The 15,592-nt window shown below is 36.6% G+C and overlaps 1 protein-coding gene and 1 long non-coding RNA gene across 8 annotated transcripts in view; one reads left to right on the forward strand and one right to left on the reverse strand.

The window, feature by feature from the left end:
• The window catches only part of LOC147909275 (uncharacterized), a 308,493-nt gene that overhangs the window by 87,964 nt on the left and 204,937 nt on the right, over positions 1–15,592 (forward strand). The window lies entirely within an intron of this gene.
• The window catches only part of LOC105153914 (Transcriptional-regulating factor 1), a 432,031-nt gene that overhangs the window by 81,903 nt on the left and 334,536 nt on the right, over positions 1–15,592 (reverse strand). For all 7 annotated transcript variants that reach the window (XM_087407003.1, XM_011069054.2, XM_087407002.1 and 4 more), the window contains one exon: positions 9,601–9,904. In XM_087407003.1, coding sequence (XP_087263129.1) covers positions 9,601–9,904 — 304 coding nt within the window. The remainder of the gene's footprint in view (positions 1–9,600; positions 9,905–15,592) is intronic.

Consider the following 15,592-nt stretch of genomic DNA (forward strand, 5'->3'; position numbering starts at 1 on the left):
ATAAGCTAACACAACCAACAATTGGCTGCAGCAACCAAAAATTGGCTATTGCAACCAATTAAAAAATGCTATGCCATATATTTTACTATCTAATTTGCTGTAGCAGCCAATCTTTTCTTTCAATGTAGCATTTGTGCTTCGTTAGAAAGAATTTAATATTAACGTCTCTCTTCACACACATATAACTCGATACTTTAAAGAAAGAAAGAGAAGAATAACGAAGAGAAGGGGAAAAGTGTCCTTCGCGACCAAAAGATAATTTTTGTCGAACACGGTGGAGTATTCTCGGCTATCGGCGGGCGACGATCCAATTTCCGTCGAGATACTTTTACCTAACCGACAGCGGCGCCGTGATGGATACTCAAAAGCCTCTCACATCGGTATACAGAATTTTACCGTTCGTTGATGCAATTTTCATCAGAACGTTCTATTGGCGTGCACCGGGACGGCGGGATGCCGGTGCTGAGGCGGACACTCGAACTCCCATATATCATTACGCGGACTTTTACTACAGCTCGTGTATACGCTCCAAGTTTCGACGCTCAAGTCAGCTACTTTTTTATCGTCTACTTGAAGCGTGGCGCGTCATCATGCTGCTCGACGTAAATTTATAAAGGTCCCCCAAGCGAAATAGCTTCCCAGCGGTTCTCTCGATCGTTTGCGAAAAGATAGAGATGGTGCAGCCAAGGTGCTGCTCTCATATTGATTTATCATTTAAGTGTGATAAATAACCCTAGATAATTATAATTAAATATTACTTCCACGCTATCACATATTTGTATGTTGTATACAGAAATGTAATATGTAATTTACAATTTTCATAAATTTACCCCAATTCACTACTTTCGTTAAAAAATATTTCAATCTTAATTAATGAACCTATTAAAAGCGTAACAACCTGTTTCTTTGCAGATAAAAAAAAATGATAAATTTCTTTAATATTAAATTAATTAATAATAAACTTATTAGAAATAAAGTCTTTTTAGTGTTAATATTAAAAAAATCAAATATTTCATGTATAACGAGTAAAGAATGTAATATATTTAATATACCATAGCGCTCGTCTGTATCAATCTTATCTAGTGAAAGAGCGCAGACACAAGTCAGCCGGCGGACCAAAGCGTTACTACTTGCAGTGCTGCACATTATCAGACCGCTCGCGGTAAATGCATCAAAGGGCCACCCGGTATGATACCAAGAGGGACGGCTTCCTCCTCCATCGCTTCTATCGGATCTTACGAGAGAACCGAGCTATGAGAGGGATGGCCGCGAGTTCGAACCTGGAGACGTAGAGGACGACAAACGAGAAATTGGAAGGCGAAGCCTTCGAGTGGCTTAAGCTCGTCGACGGTTAACAAGTTTTCGTCGAGAATCTCTCGGGTCGTCTCTGGAGCCGCAGTGGGTTGCAACGAGAGGGCTCGGAGTAAATATACCTTAGCTAGATGTACGTCGCGTAGGAAATGGTTGTTCACGGCGTTAGAACACACTAGTTCGTAGCTCGCGGCGTAATGGACTTGAAGGCTCGGCATGTAAACTGCGGATATTGTGTCCGTTCGTGATATATGTCGGAGCATTGTATACTTGCCCGAACAGACTAACTCAATTCGTTTTCCTTCATGTATCATCTAATTAACATACCGTTCAAATGATGCAAGCTAGAATTCGCTTTTTCCCTATTGATTCTCTCGTGTCATATTTAACGAATATTTCTTTGTAATTCTTATATTACATTGCGTAAATTATTCCTCGTAAATTATTCCTCTAACAAAAAGATATTTTCGTGAAATATTTTAATATAAATAACGTTCAGGAGACACGATCTCCCGTTTCTGAATTTATGATTATCAGAAGGATATGATTTTCATAATTTTGAGGACGAATAAATTTTTTATACAAGTAGCACAAAAAATTCTCTGAGGTTACGTGTTTACGAAAAAAGCTCAACTTCTGAATATTAAAAATATCCCTTAAGATATAATTAAATAAAAAAGAAATTTATCATCAGACTTTTCGCTTTCCGATCTCCGACGTCACGATTTCTTCTCGTGACTACCATGAAATTCGCAGTCGAGGGAAAAAGGTCTCGTCGCGAGAAGTGTAAGCCATATCGTGGAAATTTCATTTCGCGGCTCGTCCGGCCCCGGCAAATATTATCGTAAATTTCCGCCTTGGCGTATCACCTGCGGTTCCCCGTCGCTCTATCTCCGCCTCTCTCCTGCTCGCCCCGGAGAAATATTTCTTTCCTCCGGGCCGATAAATCAACGCGGTCCGTTCGACACGACGGTCATCAATAACGGTAGTGCTTAGGCTTTTTCCGCGCGGCACTCGCGCCGGAATATCGAAAGCCCCTACGGGCACACAGCATTGCGCTTCGCGTGTGTGCAACGCCGTATAGCATGCAACGATCTCTTTCTCCCTTTCTCTCTTTCTTTTTCTCCCTTCGTGCATGCTGAGATGAGAAGAGTGCATGCGCAGCTTCGAAAAACTTGCTACCGCGTGCAAGTTTAATGGCTCGGAACGGCGTTGCGCCAAGTTGCACGCGCTCGTTTATTTTTCACAGACAGCCAACCATAGCCCCTTTGCAAGGGGTAAAGTAGAAAAATTACCCGACGGACGGTATCCAGGAATTAAAAACCGTATTATCGATGCAATGTCTATAAACGTATTTATATGTCTAAATATAGAAGAATTGTTTATAGCATTTAACTTAAATTCGAGAGGGTTTAATAATTCAAGAGGGATACCGTATCCATTATTACAATACTCGGACATTACGGACGAGAACATTCGTCTAGTGGTCATTTGTATCGACTTCATTGAATGAAAGAGCCCAGATATAAATCAGTCGGAGTACTAAAGTAGAGTAGAGGCTATTACGCTCGTAATTCTGTTAAGATTGCACCGCGGAGGTACGATATATTCTCTCGTAGAAAAGAAAGTACGGGGCGATTTCGTCTCGGAATTGGAGGAAATTCGATGACGACGGAACGCGAGAAGGTTGGGAATTACAAGAGATTAAGCGATGAATGGAAGGGAACGATTGAATGTAGAGGCATAATTATATACTTTAAAGAAGGTGGATATATTCCGTGAGTTAAAATATTTTTTGAAACGGAAAATTTATCATTCGTTTAGAAACGATGTTATAAGAATATTCTGTCGTTTTACTTAAGAAAAAAAAAATCACTAGACATGTCGTCTAAAAGTTTTGTTTATATTGTTACTCTTTCTTTATAGATATCGTTTTTCAATATTGATTTGAATTAATATACGTAATAATTTTAATAACATCAATAAACAGTGATGATTATTCCTTCTATTTAGAAAACTAGTGTCAATAACAATTAATGTTATAATTAATTTCGTTATTAATGACACGCTAAATATTTGGAATTTCATATAACGTCCAAAGTAATTATGTAATAATTAATATTATCAAAGTGGATACGGAAACAATGTTGGTAGAATGATTAACCAAATGAAACTCCTAGAAAAGTTCGAAAGCGGAAAAGCAGCATATAAATATTATACGCTGGACGGGATATCCGATGTTAGCTTAATAATTTAAAAACTTCGTACGGTTCTAAATTAAAGTTCTGCCGAGGCCGATTAAACATGAGATAGCTTCGCTAAAAAAAGACGGCGAAGTAATGTATATTGCAAAGTTTCTCATTATTACTAAATTAACAGCAATCACAGAAGGTTTTATAATTATCCGTCTAGAAATGTAAACTGAAAGAAAAATCTGCATTTTTTAAATATAAATATAAATTTTCTATATATTACGGAACACTGGGAGGAGCGAAACGTGTGTTTTCCTAGCATCGTGAAATCTATAGTTTATCGTCGTAACGAATTTTACTTCCGATCTATAAACAAGAATTTAATAACGGCCAAGTCCGATTGTCCAACTCTCAAAGTTAATCCTTCCCAGTAGATTTCAGGAATTTCGCCAATTGCACGCTACACACCACGACGGGATTGGGTGGAGCTGACATAGAATGAGAATCGGGTCTGCGTTAGAACCGAATTATTTTCGGGGTTGAGGACTTCGTTTCGCCACGTGGAAGCCGCGTTGACAAGAAGCTAACTCTATCGAACGTCAAACGTGTGCTAGTTAACATGCGCGACGCAGCAATCACGAATGCACGGAATCACACCGCGTGGAATTCGTTGAATACGTTCTGCGCGATATGAAATTCCATAATGTAATTAAAGTCGGATAGCGTCGCGAAACGGGAAAATTGTTTTCGGTTGAAAATACTACATTGGCGACTCGAAATTAGTTGGAACCGCAGCGACGCGGGCGGGACGTCCGAAGTCGCATAAATCGATTTCGGAGACGCCCGTAAATCAGTCTTCGAGATTTAGTCTCTAGCAGTTGTTCGACCCAGTTCTCGTCGCTGAGAGGACGATTGGATGATTCTTATTGTCCAATCATTTTAAAATGGATGATAGAGATTGAATGAGCATCGACGCAAATAAAACATTTGTTAAACATTTCGCATTTGTCGAGAACAGAGACGCCGAACGTTTAATTAAATAAATAAAAAAAACTAAAGTGTAATGTATAAAAAAAATAAATTTTTCGATAAAGAGAGCTTTATGCGCTGACACCGACATACATAAAAACATATACGTATACAAAAGATTTTCATATTTCGTATTTGTCTCACACAAGCGTATGAAAACGTTTTATTATTTTATTGAAGCATTCATGGAATGTGTTCATTAAAAAAATATATGTATACATATTTTTTGTGGAAAAAATAGCTTTTGAGTATACACCTTTTGGTTTGTTTTCTGACACTGCGATCGCGGTGCAATCTCGAATCGAGCGAGTGCAACGGACGTGCGTATTAACTGTAATTATACCAAAGCCTTTTTAGTTGTTTCGTTATAATAACGAGCGCGATACATTAACGACAACGTTATGAAATTCCACATTTCTTTGACGTCATTACTGCACGTCAAAGATCGAAAATTCATGGAAGCGGTATTATCAAGATTGAATTCCGTAATTCCTACACGGGCAAATATTTGCACGACTGAAAATCACGCTGATGACGCCTGGTATGCTTGATATTTGGCCACCAATATACGCATAAAAATCATTTAGCCTCGATTCATTTTAAAAGAAAAATAACTATTCACTATAAAACATGAAATCAATATTTTCATCGCATTACGCACAAGAGTAGTTGCGAGATCTAATTTTTCTTAATTTCCAATGATATTCCAACCGAAATAAAGTAAATCGCCTTTTTATTTTATTCAACATTTTTTAGAAATTTTAACAACTGTTTGCAATTGGCAGTGATATCGGCATCATGTATTTATATCGCATTAATATTAACATTAATGAGATGTTTCAAAAAATTTTCATTACATTGAATTCTTAATTTTTTCTTCTTTCTCTATTTTTTTCTATCAAATAAACTAATAACGTCTAAATTGGAATTAAATTTAATACATTTCTTGAATTGAATTATTTAATTCCATTGTTTTAGTCCAATAAATTAATGACACATTGAGAAGCAGTGTCGACCTATAAATGATTAAAAATAACTCAAATTGAGTATAATTTAACATTATGAATTTAATGCACAAAGTCCAAAGTGTTCAATTGTTATATCATCTCGATATAATATAAAATCAATAATTTATATCATATTATCGAGATGATTCACGAGAAAGAATGCGCTAAACGATAATAAAGATGATCCGTATATACTCGCAATTTTCAAAGAGACGCGATTTTCAAATAAAACGCAAAATTTGACGATGGAGTTTTATACTAGAAGAATCTCGTGTCTAAGATGAAAGAACGTATCCTTTGACTTAGCGCACGACTCCGGAGCGATACAGTGATTTTCCAGGACGGTAACCATGATTTTCAGACGAGGCCGTCTCTCGGTAAGCGCGAACCGAAGTCAGTTGAACGACCGGTAGACACCTTTTGATGTCGAATCACTCTTTCCTTCTCCATCGACTCGTCTCTTCTTCCTTGCACTCATGGCGAACCAACTGAAAGGTTCCTAGGGCGCGGCGCGAACGCACTCGGCTGCCGCATACACTTTATTCCCAACCCATCGTTCCGTCCCAGCGATTTCGAATTCCCGAACAAATTTGATCGTCGTCGTCGTCGTCGTCGTCGTCGTCGTCTAGTCGAGCTCGCATCTCTACGTGACGGGAAAATCGCGAGCTTGCTCGCGCGTCGGAAAGCCACTTCTCTCTCTCGTCAACCCTTCTCTCGTCTCGGTATACATATATACCCTCATCTACTATCCCTCTCCCGTCCTCCCATAACTGTCCTCCTTTGTCCCTTTTACTGTCTCTCTCGTCTATCCACACGTGCTCCTCTCTCGTATTTTCCTACTTCTTCGTGGTTCTACTTTCGTACGCGCGATTGTGCCCTGACGACTTTATGGCGGGTCCTCGGCGGAATCCCAAACGCGGCACGTACGCGAAGTTACCGATTCGAACGAGGCGAAAGCTCGAAAAGGCGCGAGATGACTTTTCGGTTCATTCAACGGACAATCTCACGGCAATCTCTTATACGACATAATTTCAGAGCCAATAACACTGGAAGTTTCTTTTGAAGATGCGTTATAATTATACCGATCGATTTTTTTTTAGTTGTATTAGTCTCATTTATGAAGTATTTATATGTAACAATTTAAGATATGATATAGAGGAAAAGCTGATAATGTGCATTGAGAGAAAAAATTTTTAGTATTTGTTAATTATAATTGATACATATTCTTATAATTATTATTACTATATAATTATTATTATTATAATGTTAGTAATGATAACTATATTTACAATTCTATGAATATATTTAATAAAAAATGACTAATTATATTTCTGAAGACTTCGTGTTTGCGATCGCAATATAGTCGTTTTTTGGGACAATCAATAAAATATGATTGATCCATTTTTGTGGAAACATCCCGCAGAAATAATTTTCTTATCAAAGAATACATATTTACGTCTTAGAATGTTTTTAGATCAAGGATCGCCGGATTAATTAAAACTTTTAAGAAATCAAATTTGAAATATGAAGTGCATGCTATCGGTCGATCGAGGATTGACGTCGCGTAAAATTCGTAAACAGATTTAACACGCAATAGAGCTACGGTGAATAATTAACGCAGTATCCGCGGGCGTTGATTAAATTTCACGCGTCGGAGTAGCAAATTCATAAATATCCGCAACTGCGCTATTTCTGACAAAGGCGGGTGCAACTTACGACGACGTAGCGAAAGAAAATTAATGACTACAAAAGATTACTCTCCGGACTCCGCGGCTGTCCGATGAAATATCATAAATCGCGGGCTCGCTATGTCTGAGAAGTTTTCATAGCCGACCGCTTTCGTCTCTCTCCCATTCTCTCTTACTTGCTCTCTGCCTTCCTCGATTCCACCTCCTTTCCGCGTCTCATTCTCATTACGAAGTTCCCGGTCATCAAATTTTATTAGCCCCCACTTCAGGGTCGACCCGCCTTACTTCTAACTCAATATCGTAGATTCGTAGTCTCGGTTTAACTACCCTCCCACTCTCTCTCAGCGCAACGCACACGGAAGCACACCTACACACACACACACACACACACACACACTGACTAGCTCTTTCTTGATCTCTCTCTCTCTCTCTCCCTCTCTCCCTCTCCCTCTGTTCCTTTTCTCTTCTTACACTCTCCAGCATGCGCGCTTTTCTCTTCGCATCTCTCATTCGCCTTCGAATGTAAGCGCAGCGAGCGACTTTGAAAGAGGCAATAATTCCGTGCTCTACGACCAAGAACTAATTTCCACCAGTCTGACAGAGGGGTATTGCAAAGGAAGGGGGTTAGTAAAGAGCAGGCAGGAAAAGACGAAAAGTGGTCTCACCTCGAGGCTCTCTTTTCGACTTCCCTCGTTCTTCACGGACGGTTCGTTTTCGCGCGCGCCCTTTTATCGCTCGACAATGATGTGCCGGGGTGTAGCCACCTCGGCCCTACGTGGTCAAGGGTCGCAGCCAATAAACTTTGCCAGCGGGCTACTAACCTACGTGTCGGTCGAATCTGTAGAAAGATGGTAACGGCCAAGAAAGAAAGAGAGAGAGAGAAGGGAAAGGATCGGGCAAGGCCTTTCTGAAGGCGCGGCGTGAAGTTTCCGCTTCGCGTCCTTTAATTGCAACGGCCAGAATTGGAACTAACGACTTTCTTTCGATAACGTTTAAAAGCCATGGCGACGGTGCTGATGTGACATTTACGAACGTGATGTCGAAACGGTTGCCTCTGCGTTTTACCACGTTCGAAAGACTGATGGTTGGCACTATCCAGAAACGTGAATCGAAAAACAAATAGGGAATAAAATGAAAGTGTTGAAAATAAAATTATAGCTATTATATAAATCGAAACAATATAAAATGATATATTACGTTTTACAAAATGTATAATATATTGAACAGTAATTATACTGATATATTTTATAAAGTTACTTTCTGTTGAAACGCATTTCCTTCATTAACGAGAAATAATTAGCTCGGTGATGCAAAATAGCTACTTTTAAAGAGGCTTTTCGGATATAATTTATACCAGTTTCAAAAGAGAATCCACTCAACCTTGTGGCCAATGAAAATTAAGTTCATCAGAGTTGCAAAGAAGTTAAACTATCACGAGGTCCGAGTAATGATTGTAATAATTGGCGAGATAGTAATCTGAAGTTCGTTATCGTCGTGCATTACATTCGGGATGTAGACGGGACCATTGCGGGTAATAAAAGTTACCGAAAGCTAGCAAGCTATAAAATTAAATCCATAGAGCGAGGAGAGATAAAAGCGAGAGGGAACGCTTTCGAAAGAGATCGAGAAGAAATTTTCCGCTCTATATAGCTCAACAACCTGGCTGACTTGCGGATTCAAATTCTAATTAATGTGATTCTACGCGAGTAGGAATTATCATCTTCATTTTGAAGATTTCATTTCGTGGTCTTCATGTTGGAAACACGTACATTTCCTCTTAATTATGTAATATCATATAAGCTCGATATGCGGTTTAAACGGATCGCGGAAATTGAATGATAAAGACGATATAGAAATTAATGGCGTTTTAGTTACGGATCGTGCGACATACTCAGCAATCGTGGAAAAGCCACCTAATCCTCTTACATCTTTGCGAACTCGCGTTGGATGCACGCTGACCGACTCTTTGAAAGGTTCGCTCTGTAAGCCCTTAAACCCATCTCGGGCGCAGCAATTCCAGACCAATTTCGAGAAAATTCAATCGTGAAATATACAGCACGGGCAACGCTGCGAGGATCGACGGATCGACAGAAACAATAAGGACGTGAGACTCAAATCCCTCGTTCGTTTCGTGCGAAACAAATTAAGAATCGATTGGTCATCTCTATTTTTTTTTGTGTCTGTAAGCTTACCAACTTAATGATAGTTCCTATGTAATGTAACTATAATTACAAATTGCAATAATCGCGTTCCAAGTAAAATTATATTTTACGGAAATAAATTAATTAAACATGATAAATATAACGCATTTTCTTACTCGCAATGTAGTCAAAGAATTCAACGAATTGGAAAGAAATGATGAAGATGATTTACCTTTTGCTGTTGCGTTTGCGCGGGTTCGGTGGAAAGAAGCTGCTTCAAGGCCGCGTGCCCGTGACCATTCGTTGTAGAGGTTGCACCAGGTGTGCTTGGTGTGCTGGGATTGCTTCCGGGGGTATTCGGCGTATGAGGTCCGGTCGTGGGGCTGCAAGGACCGATGATGTCATTGATTTTGCTGCCGGCATGATGATTCTCCGTGTGCCTCCTCAGGCTCCTCGCGTCGCAATAAGACTTGCCGCATCCTTCGGCTTTGCACTCGTACGGCTTTTTATTTCGATGTGTCAGCATGTGTCCATTCCTGTACAATCAAAAAGATTTGGCTTGTTAGTTTCAAAAGCATAAATCCACCATATCTCGCCATATTTTCATTGTTTGCAAAACATAACAGTATAGCATAGTTTTTCAAAACGTTTTTTAATTCCTTCACGGAAAGAACGGCTTTGCTGAGGTACCTAAGAATTTACGAGATCTGAAAATAATTTTAATCCTGGCTGAGATATTTTTCGCAATTAGTTCTTTATCGAATTAATTTAGAGGGAATTATTTAATTCATATATAGGAATATCCGAATGTTTCGGTGTGCTTTATCATATTTATATTATTAGTGTCTCAGATCGATCGTGATTAATATCCGAACGTTTCGGTGCAGTCATATCTGAGATAATTAAATTTACAAATTAAAAATATATATTGTATTCATAACATCTAACTTTGATCGATTATTAGTGTTCTCTCTCATATTTATGAAAATAATTTTATTGGATTATCAAAATAATTATGTAGAATGTTCAAACTTGATGAACAATGTTTTTAACAAGTACTTTGAGTGTTTTAGATAATTATTTTGATGGTGTCCAAAAGAATTATTTTAAAATCTATATCTAGCTGAATTTTTAGATACTTCAACAGAATTATTCTCTCCGTGTTCCTCAAGAAAGGAATAAATCGAACATTTTGTGAAATTAAGAAAACTTCAATCCTCTCGCTTGAGAGAACCTCATAACTTACTTCTATTCTTTCCTTTCATGAAAACTTAACTTAGTTAACAACAATTAAAACTTGCGATAAAAATAAAATTTGTAATACGATCACAGTTATCCAATTTATTATAATAAATTTCGTTCAGAAATTTAACTTTTTAAAGAGAACCGTCATCTTTTCCGACAGAAAATCGCCTGCTGGCATTTCAACCGGAATATAAATCAACTGTAACATTTCGGTCAGGAAATATCACCGAGGCTGGAATATCCTACGCGCTCCTATTCGAATTCCTCTCGCATTCAGCATTAATCATAAGAACGTCTCGGGCGACAACGTTATATAGCGTTCGCGGATGCTCGATGGGCACGGAAATCTGATCGTACACCTGCTCTTTAGTCTCCACCCGAAATTATGTCTGTCCGATTATGTCGCTTATCTATATCGACGATCTACCCCAGCACGGGATATCCTATATACCGCTGGGCACGATTCCCCCTGTCTTATCTAGGAGGAACATCTCAAACTCATCCCTAGTGTGTCGCCGTTACACCCCGCCAGTCCACCTAAAGACTTATCCACTCCATTTGCCCGATATTCTGGTTGACATCTACAGGGCAAAACGCGCTCGCGCGCAGAATCGCTCGAAGGGATTCCTCCTCCACCACTGCACAATATTCTGAAAATAAAACATGGCCATTCTCTCTACATTACCAAAGAACGCTGGAAAAAGACGTGGAGAACCGAGGATGTGTCCGGCATGCAACAAGTTGCGCGATTTCACGATGCCAGATTACGCGATCGCGATAAAATCCATGACCCTCATTGACGCGATTCGCAGCCGATTTCATCGTTGACGACTGCAATGGCAAGATTGTCGATCGACTCGATAAGCAGAATAGCTCGATACGCAATGTCTCGATTGAAATACACGATCTATTTGTAAATGAGACAATCGTCAGCCCCTTATTTCTGTCGATATTCACGGAAAAGATAATTTCATTTTGAAGTATCGAAAGCAGCTAAATACAGAAAATAATTTTGTTAGATCATCAAAATAATTGTTATAGAAAATTCAAGTATGATGACAAATGCTACAAAAGTATTGACATTTAAGCAACAAATCATTATTTTCAGATTTATATCTAGCTACATTTTTGCAAAGTGCAATGTAAAAAAGTTCCAAAATATATTTATCTTTTATACATATCTTTTATACATATTATATTTAGAAACATTACTTCTTCGATTAATTTAATTTAAGATTTATTGCAACACTGAGAAAAACGTTTGACTTACAAAAACTTTTTTACTTTTCAATTTTAAAATTTTGTTGCTCTAATAAAAATTTGGTTAAGACTATTATTGATATTTAAGATTAATTACTAATTCGACCGTATACGCAATCGACAATACACACACATTATCTAGTGTATTTATATAAATTTCTTCGTTGTACTCTCGAAAGGACTGTTTCTTTTGTTTCCCTGAAACTTTAACGAGATCCCAAGCGTGGACATCCTTCGTCGGATCTTTCGCAGTGGAACCGTCCGCAGTGAATTGCAAGAAGAAGTCGTACGGATACGGCGAGCACGATGGAAGGGATATCGTTTCCAGTAAATTCTCGGGCAGACGCGGGCCCATTCCTATCCGGTGAAGTTTTATAGTCTATCGATATACGAACGGATTCCCTTAAATTCCGTCGGTAAAGTTGGGACCGTGGGGAGGGTTTAATTTGTAAAAGCTAATTTGTCGAACTTTTAAGGTGACCCGTTCGGAACTCCCAGCGTTTTCCCTTCCCGCAGATAATCAGGAACACCTGGGACGTGTCGACCGCACGTGTATTATTCTTCCTTTTCGTTTTCCGAGACACGAAAAGGAAGCGAGAAAAACGCGAACATAGCTCCTTAGCTTTTATTTGATGTTGTTTCCGCTGATCAATTGACGTGTTTTATTAAAATAATTATTTAATCAGTGTCGTAAAAAAACTAAAATTTTTAACGCATCGAAAAGATATTAAATAAATAGGTAAACTGAATTCGAAGGTTACATTTGGTTAACAAAATAGTTTTAATTGTTTAGAAAAATAGTGATTTGGATAACACAAATAATAATATAAAAGTTAAAGAAAGATCCATTTCGAGGTATGGCACAGTTTCATAGTTATTTTCTCACTGTTATGTTTTTATTTAATTAATATCGAGCTACATATTTTCTTGTTGCAACAATAACAATGAGAGATTGTAAAAATAATTGTAAAAAAATAAATCAATAAATCAATAAATTGCGCTCGTTTTATTATATAATAGAATTTCATTTGTTCTCTGTTGCTTGTAATAATATAAGTCTTTAGACTACCATACTTCCAATCACAATTTTTATGTCGACAAGCTCATTGTATTGTTTTTTACAAGTACACATGACATTGGAAATGGTACACGTTCAAATTTTATTATTTTGACTTTTGACTTCACTTTTTTTCGTCTTCAAAACAAAATAAGACATAATTTTATTCTCTGACAATTTTTCCTTACCGTTTGACTTGTCGTGAGAAATGTATTTTATTTTTATATTTAATTTTAGATTACTTTTATTATCAACTTTATATTTTGATCTTCGATGTGACTTTTACATTTGTTTTCATTTTTATTTCACTTTCAATTATTTAATTTATGAATTTATTCATCTATATCATATTGTCATTTTCTTTTAATTACTTAATTGAGAATGATTAAAATTAAATGAAAATATTTATATAGTTCGTTAAGTAAATGATTAATTAATTATATTTTTAATTTTGAGTTTCACTGACTTTTCTTTGACTTTTCTTCTTTCTCATTTTATTGAATTGTAAAAAAATTAAATAAATCTAAACAGTCGTTTGAAATCAAGTAAGCAGCAATTTCATTATCTAGAATCATAGTAAAATTCACGTTTCATCGCAAGTTCAGTTATCTTATGTCATAACTTGACGATATGACGATGAAAAGGAAATTGTTATTAATTGTTATAAACTTGTGCTCGGCTGACAATCAGAATTTCTACGAAACTTTAATTGAATCTCGCAAAGGGTCGCATCGATGAGTACGTGAGGAAATTTTGCTTAGAAGAAGTGATTAAATCAATACAAATTACCAACTGTTGATTATTTCCGCCTGAACCCCGACAATCTAACAAAAGTATTAATAAAAAAAGGTCTATTTATCATTTTTTTACATTTTTTCTTTTATTTACTTCCTTATTATCCTAGATGTAAAGATGGATCATTCTCAACACTTCCAACTATTGAGTCAATTAACATTATCGCGCGCTGTCATTTTACAAATTATAATATATTATTTTTTATAAAGAGTGCAATATACTTTTCAGAAATTTATGAAGAGATCAACGAGGAAATCTATTTATTTCATCTTGTCTTGTTTTTGAAAAAAATTAGAACTAGTAACTCCTTGATGACGAGGGTCACAAGAAAGCAATTATCGAAATATCAAACGCATTCTGAAAAGTAAAGCTCTCGACGGCGCTACAAGCAAAGGGGAAGACTTTGTTTCTCGAAGGGAAGGGTCAGCTTTCCTCCACCGTTGCTCATGTTGTCGTTCTTCCCTTTAGTTCCAGTGTCCTTTCGAATCTCTTTCGAGCGAGGAAGAAGCGGTCGGTATATATCGAAGAAAAGCTCTCGAAGAGAATTCTTCTCGAGGTGTAAGCGCTTCCGTTCCTTATTTCGCGCGGCGGCGCTCCGATTCAGCAAAGGACTACGTGGATTTACTTCGACAACAGAGATACACTGGGAAACGTACAATGGCGCCTTGTTCGATACTGGAAGAAATCGACGAAGGTACCGTTCGGCGAGTCCCTTAGTTTTACGGGAAATGCGATATATTATAGGAGCGACAAAGCGCCTATGCCTTTTGTCTTTCGCCCGGATTCTCGGACCTTTAAGTTAGAGCATTCGTACAACAAATGTTTCGTTCATTATGTCGCTATCTATTATTTCTTATCTATATATCATTATATATTAAAATTATATAATAGTATAATATATAATAGTATAATTATATAATAGTATAATGGCTATTTTAACAAGTTAAAAGAAAAAAGGCGAGCCAGAAATTTTACGTATAAATAAATTGGTAGAAAAGTAAAAATGTCTTAAATAAATTATTAACTTTAATAACATGTGCCGGCTGACAAACGTTTCCATCAAGATTGGATCATTATCAATGCTTACCAAATATGTCTAACGAATCAATAAATTAAGATGGTTATATAATTGTTGATAAATAAATTAAGATGATAATATAATTGTTGATAACAATTATATAGTTATATAATGAGAAGTATATTTTAAATTTCTTCGATCGACTTTATGTTATGTTTTTTACTGTTTAGACATATTTTGTAAACATTGACAATGATCGTGATCGAAACGTTTGTTATTAAAGTTCATAATAATTTATTAAGACATTTTTACCATTCTATTAAATCATTATATATTATTTTGTATAAAATGTATTAAATTTTGTGTTCTCATAATTTATAATGTAATAATCCCTGTTTTATAGTATTCAAAAAAATAGATTGAATATATATTGTTCTGAGTATGTATCATATTACGATATATTTTAGGAAATTACTATATCAGAAATCAACAAGAGCATTTAACAAAATATAAATCAGTAAAGAATCTAAGAAGTAGTAAAGTCAGTCATTTGTCAGTCTAGATATTCTATAATATCGACTTTGAGATAAGACACATACTTTCATCTTCTTCTTCTTTCTTACCTATAAAGCCAACTTTACTAGAGTTAAAAATTTTAGAAATCTGCATGTTTCAAACTAAATGTTGTTAACTGCAGTACAAATATTATTTGCATATTTATAGTTACACAAAATTATCCCAAAACTTTAAGTCTCTCTTAAAAATTAATAAATATTAACTATAACGTACCAAACGCAAATTATATCGTTTTTTTGCAGCAATAATATTCGCAAATGTGGATACACATTA

This window comes from Acromyrmex echinatior, chromosome 6, assembly GCF_024713525.1.
Source record: "Acromyrmex echinatior isolate Ae372 chromosome 6, ASM2471352v2, whole genome shotgun sequence".
Lineage (NCBI taxonomy): Eukaryota > Metazoa > Arthropoda > Insecta > Hymenoptera > Formicidae > Acromyrmex > Acromyrmex echinatior.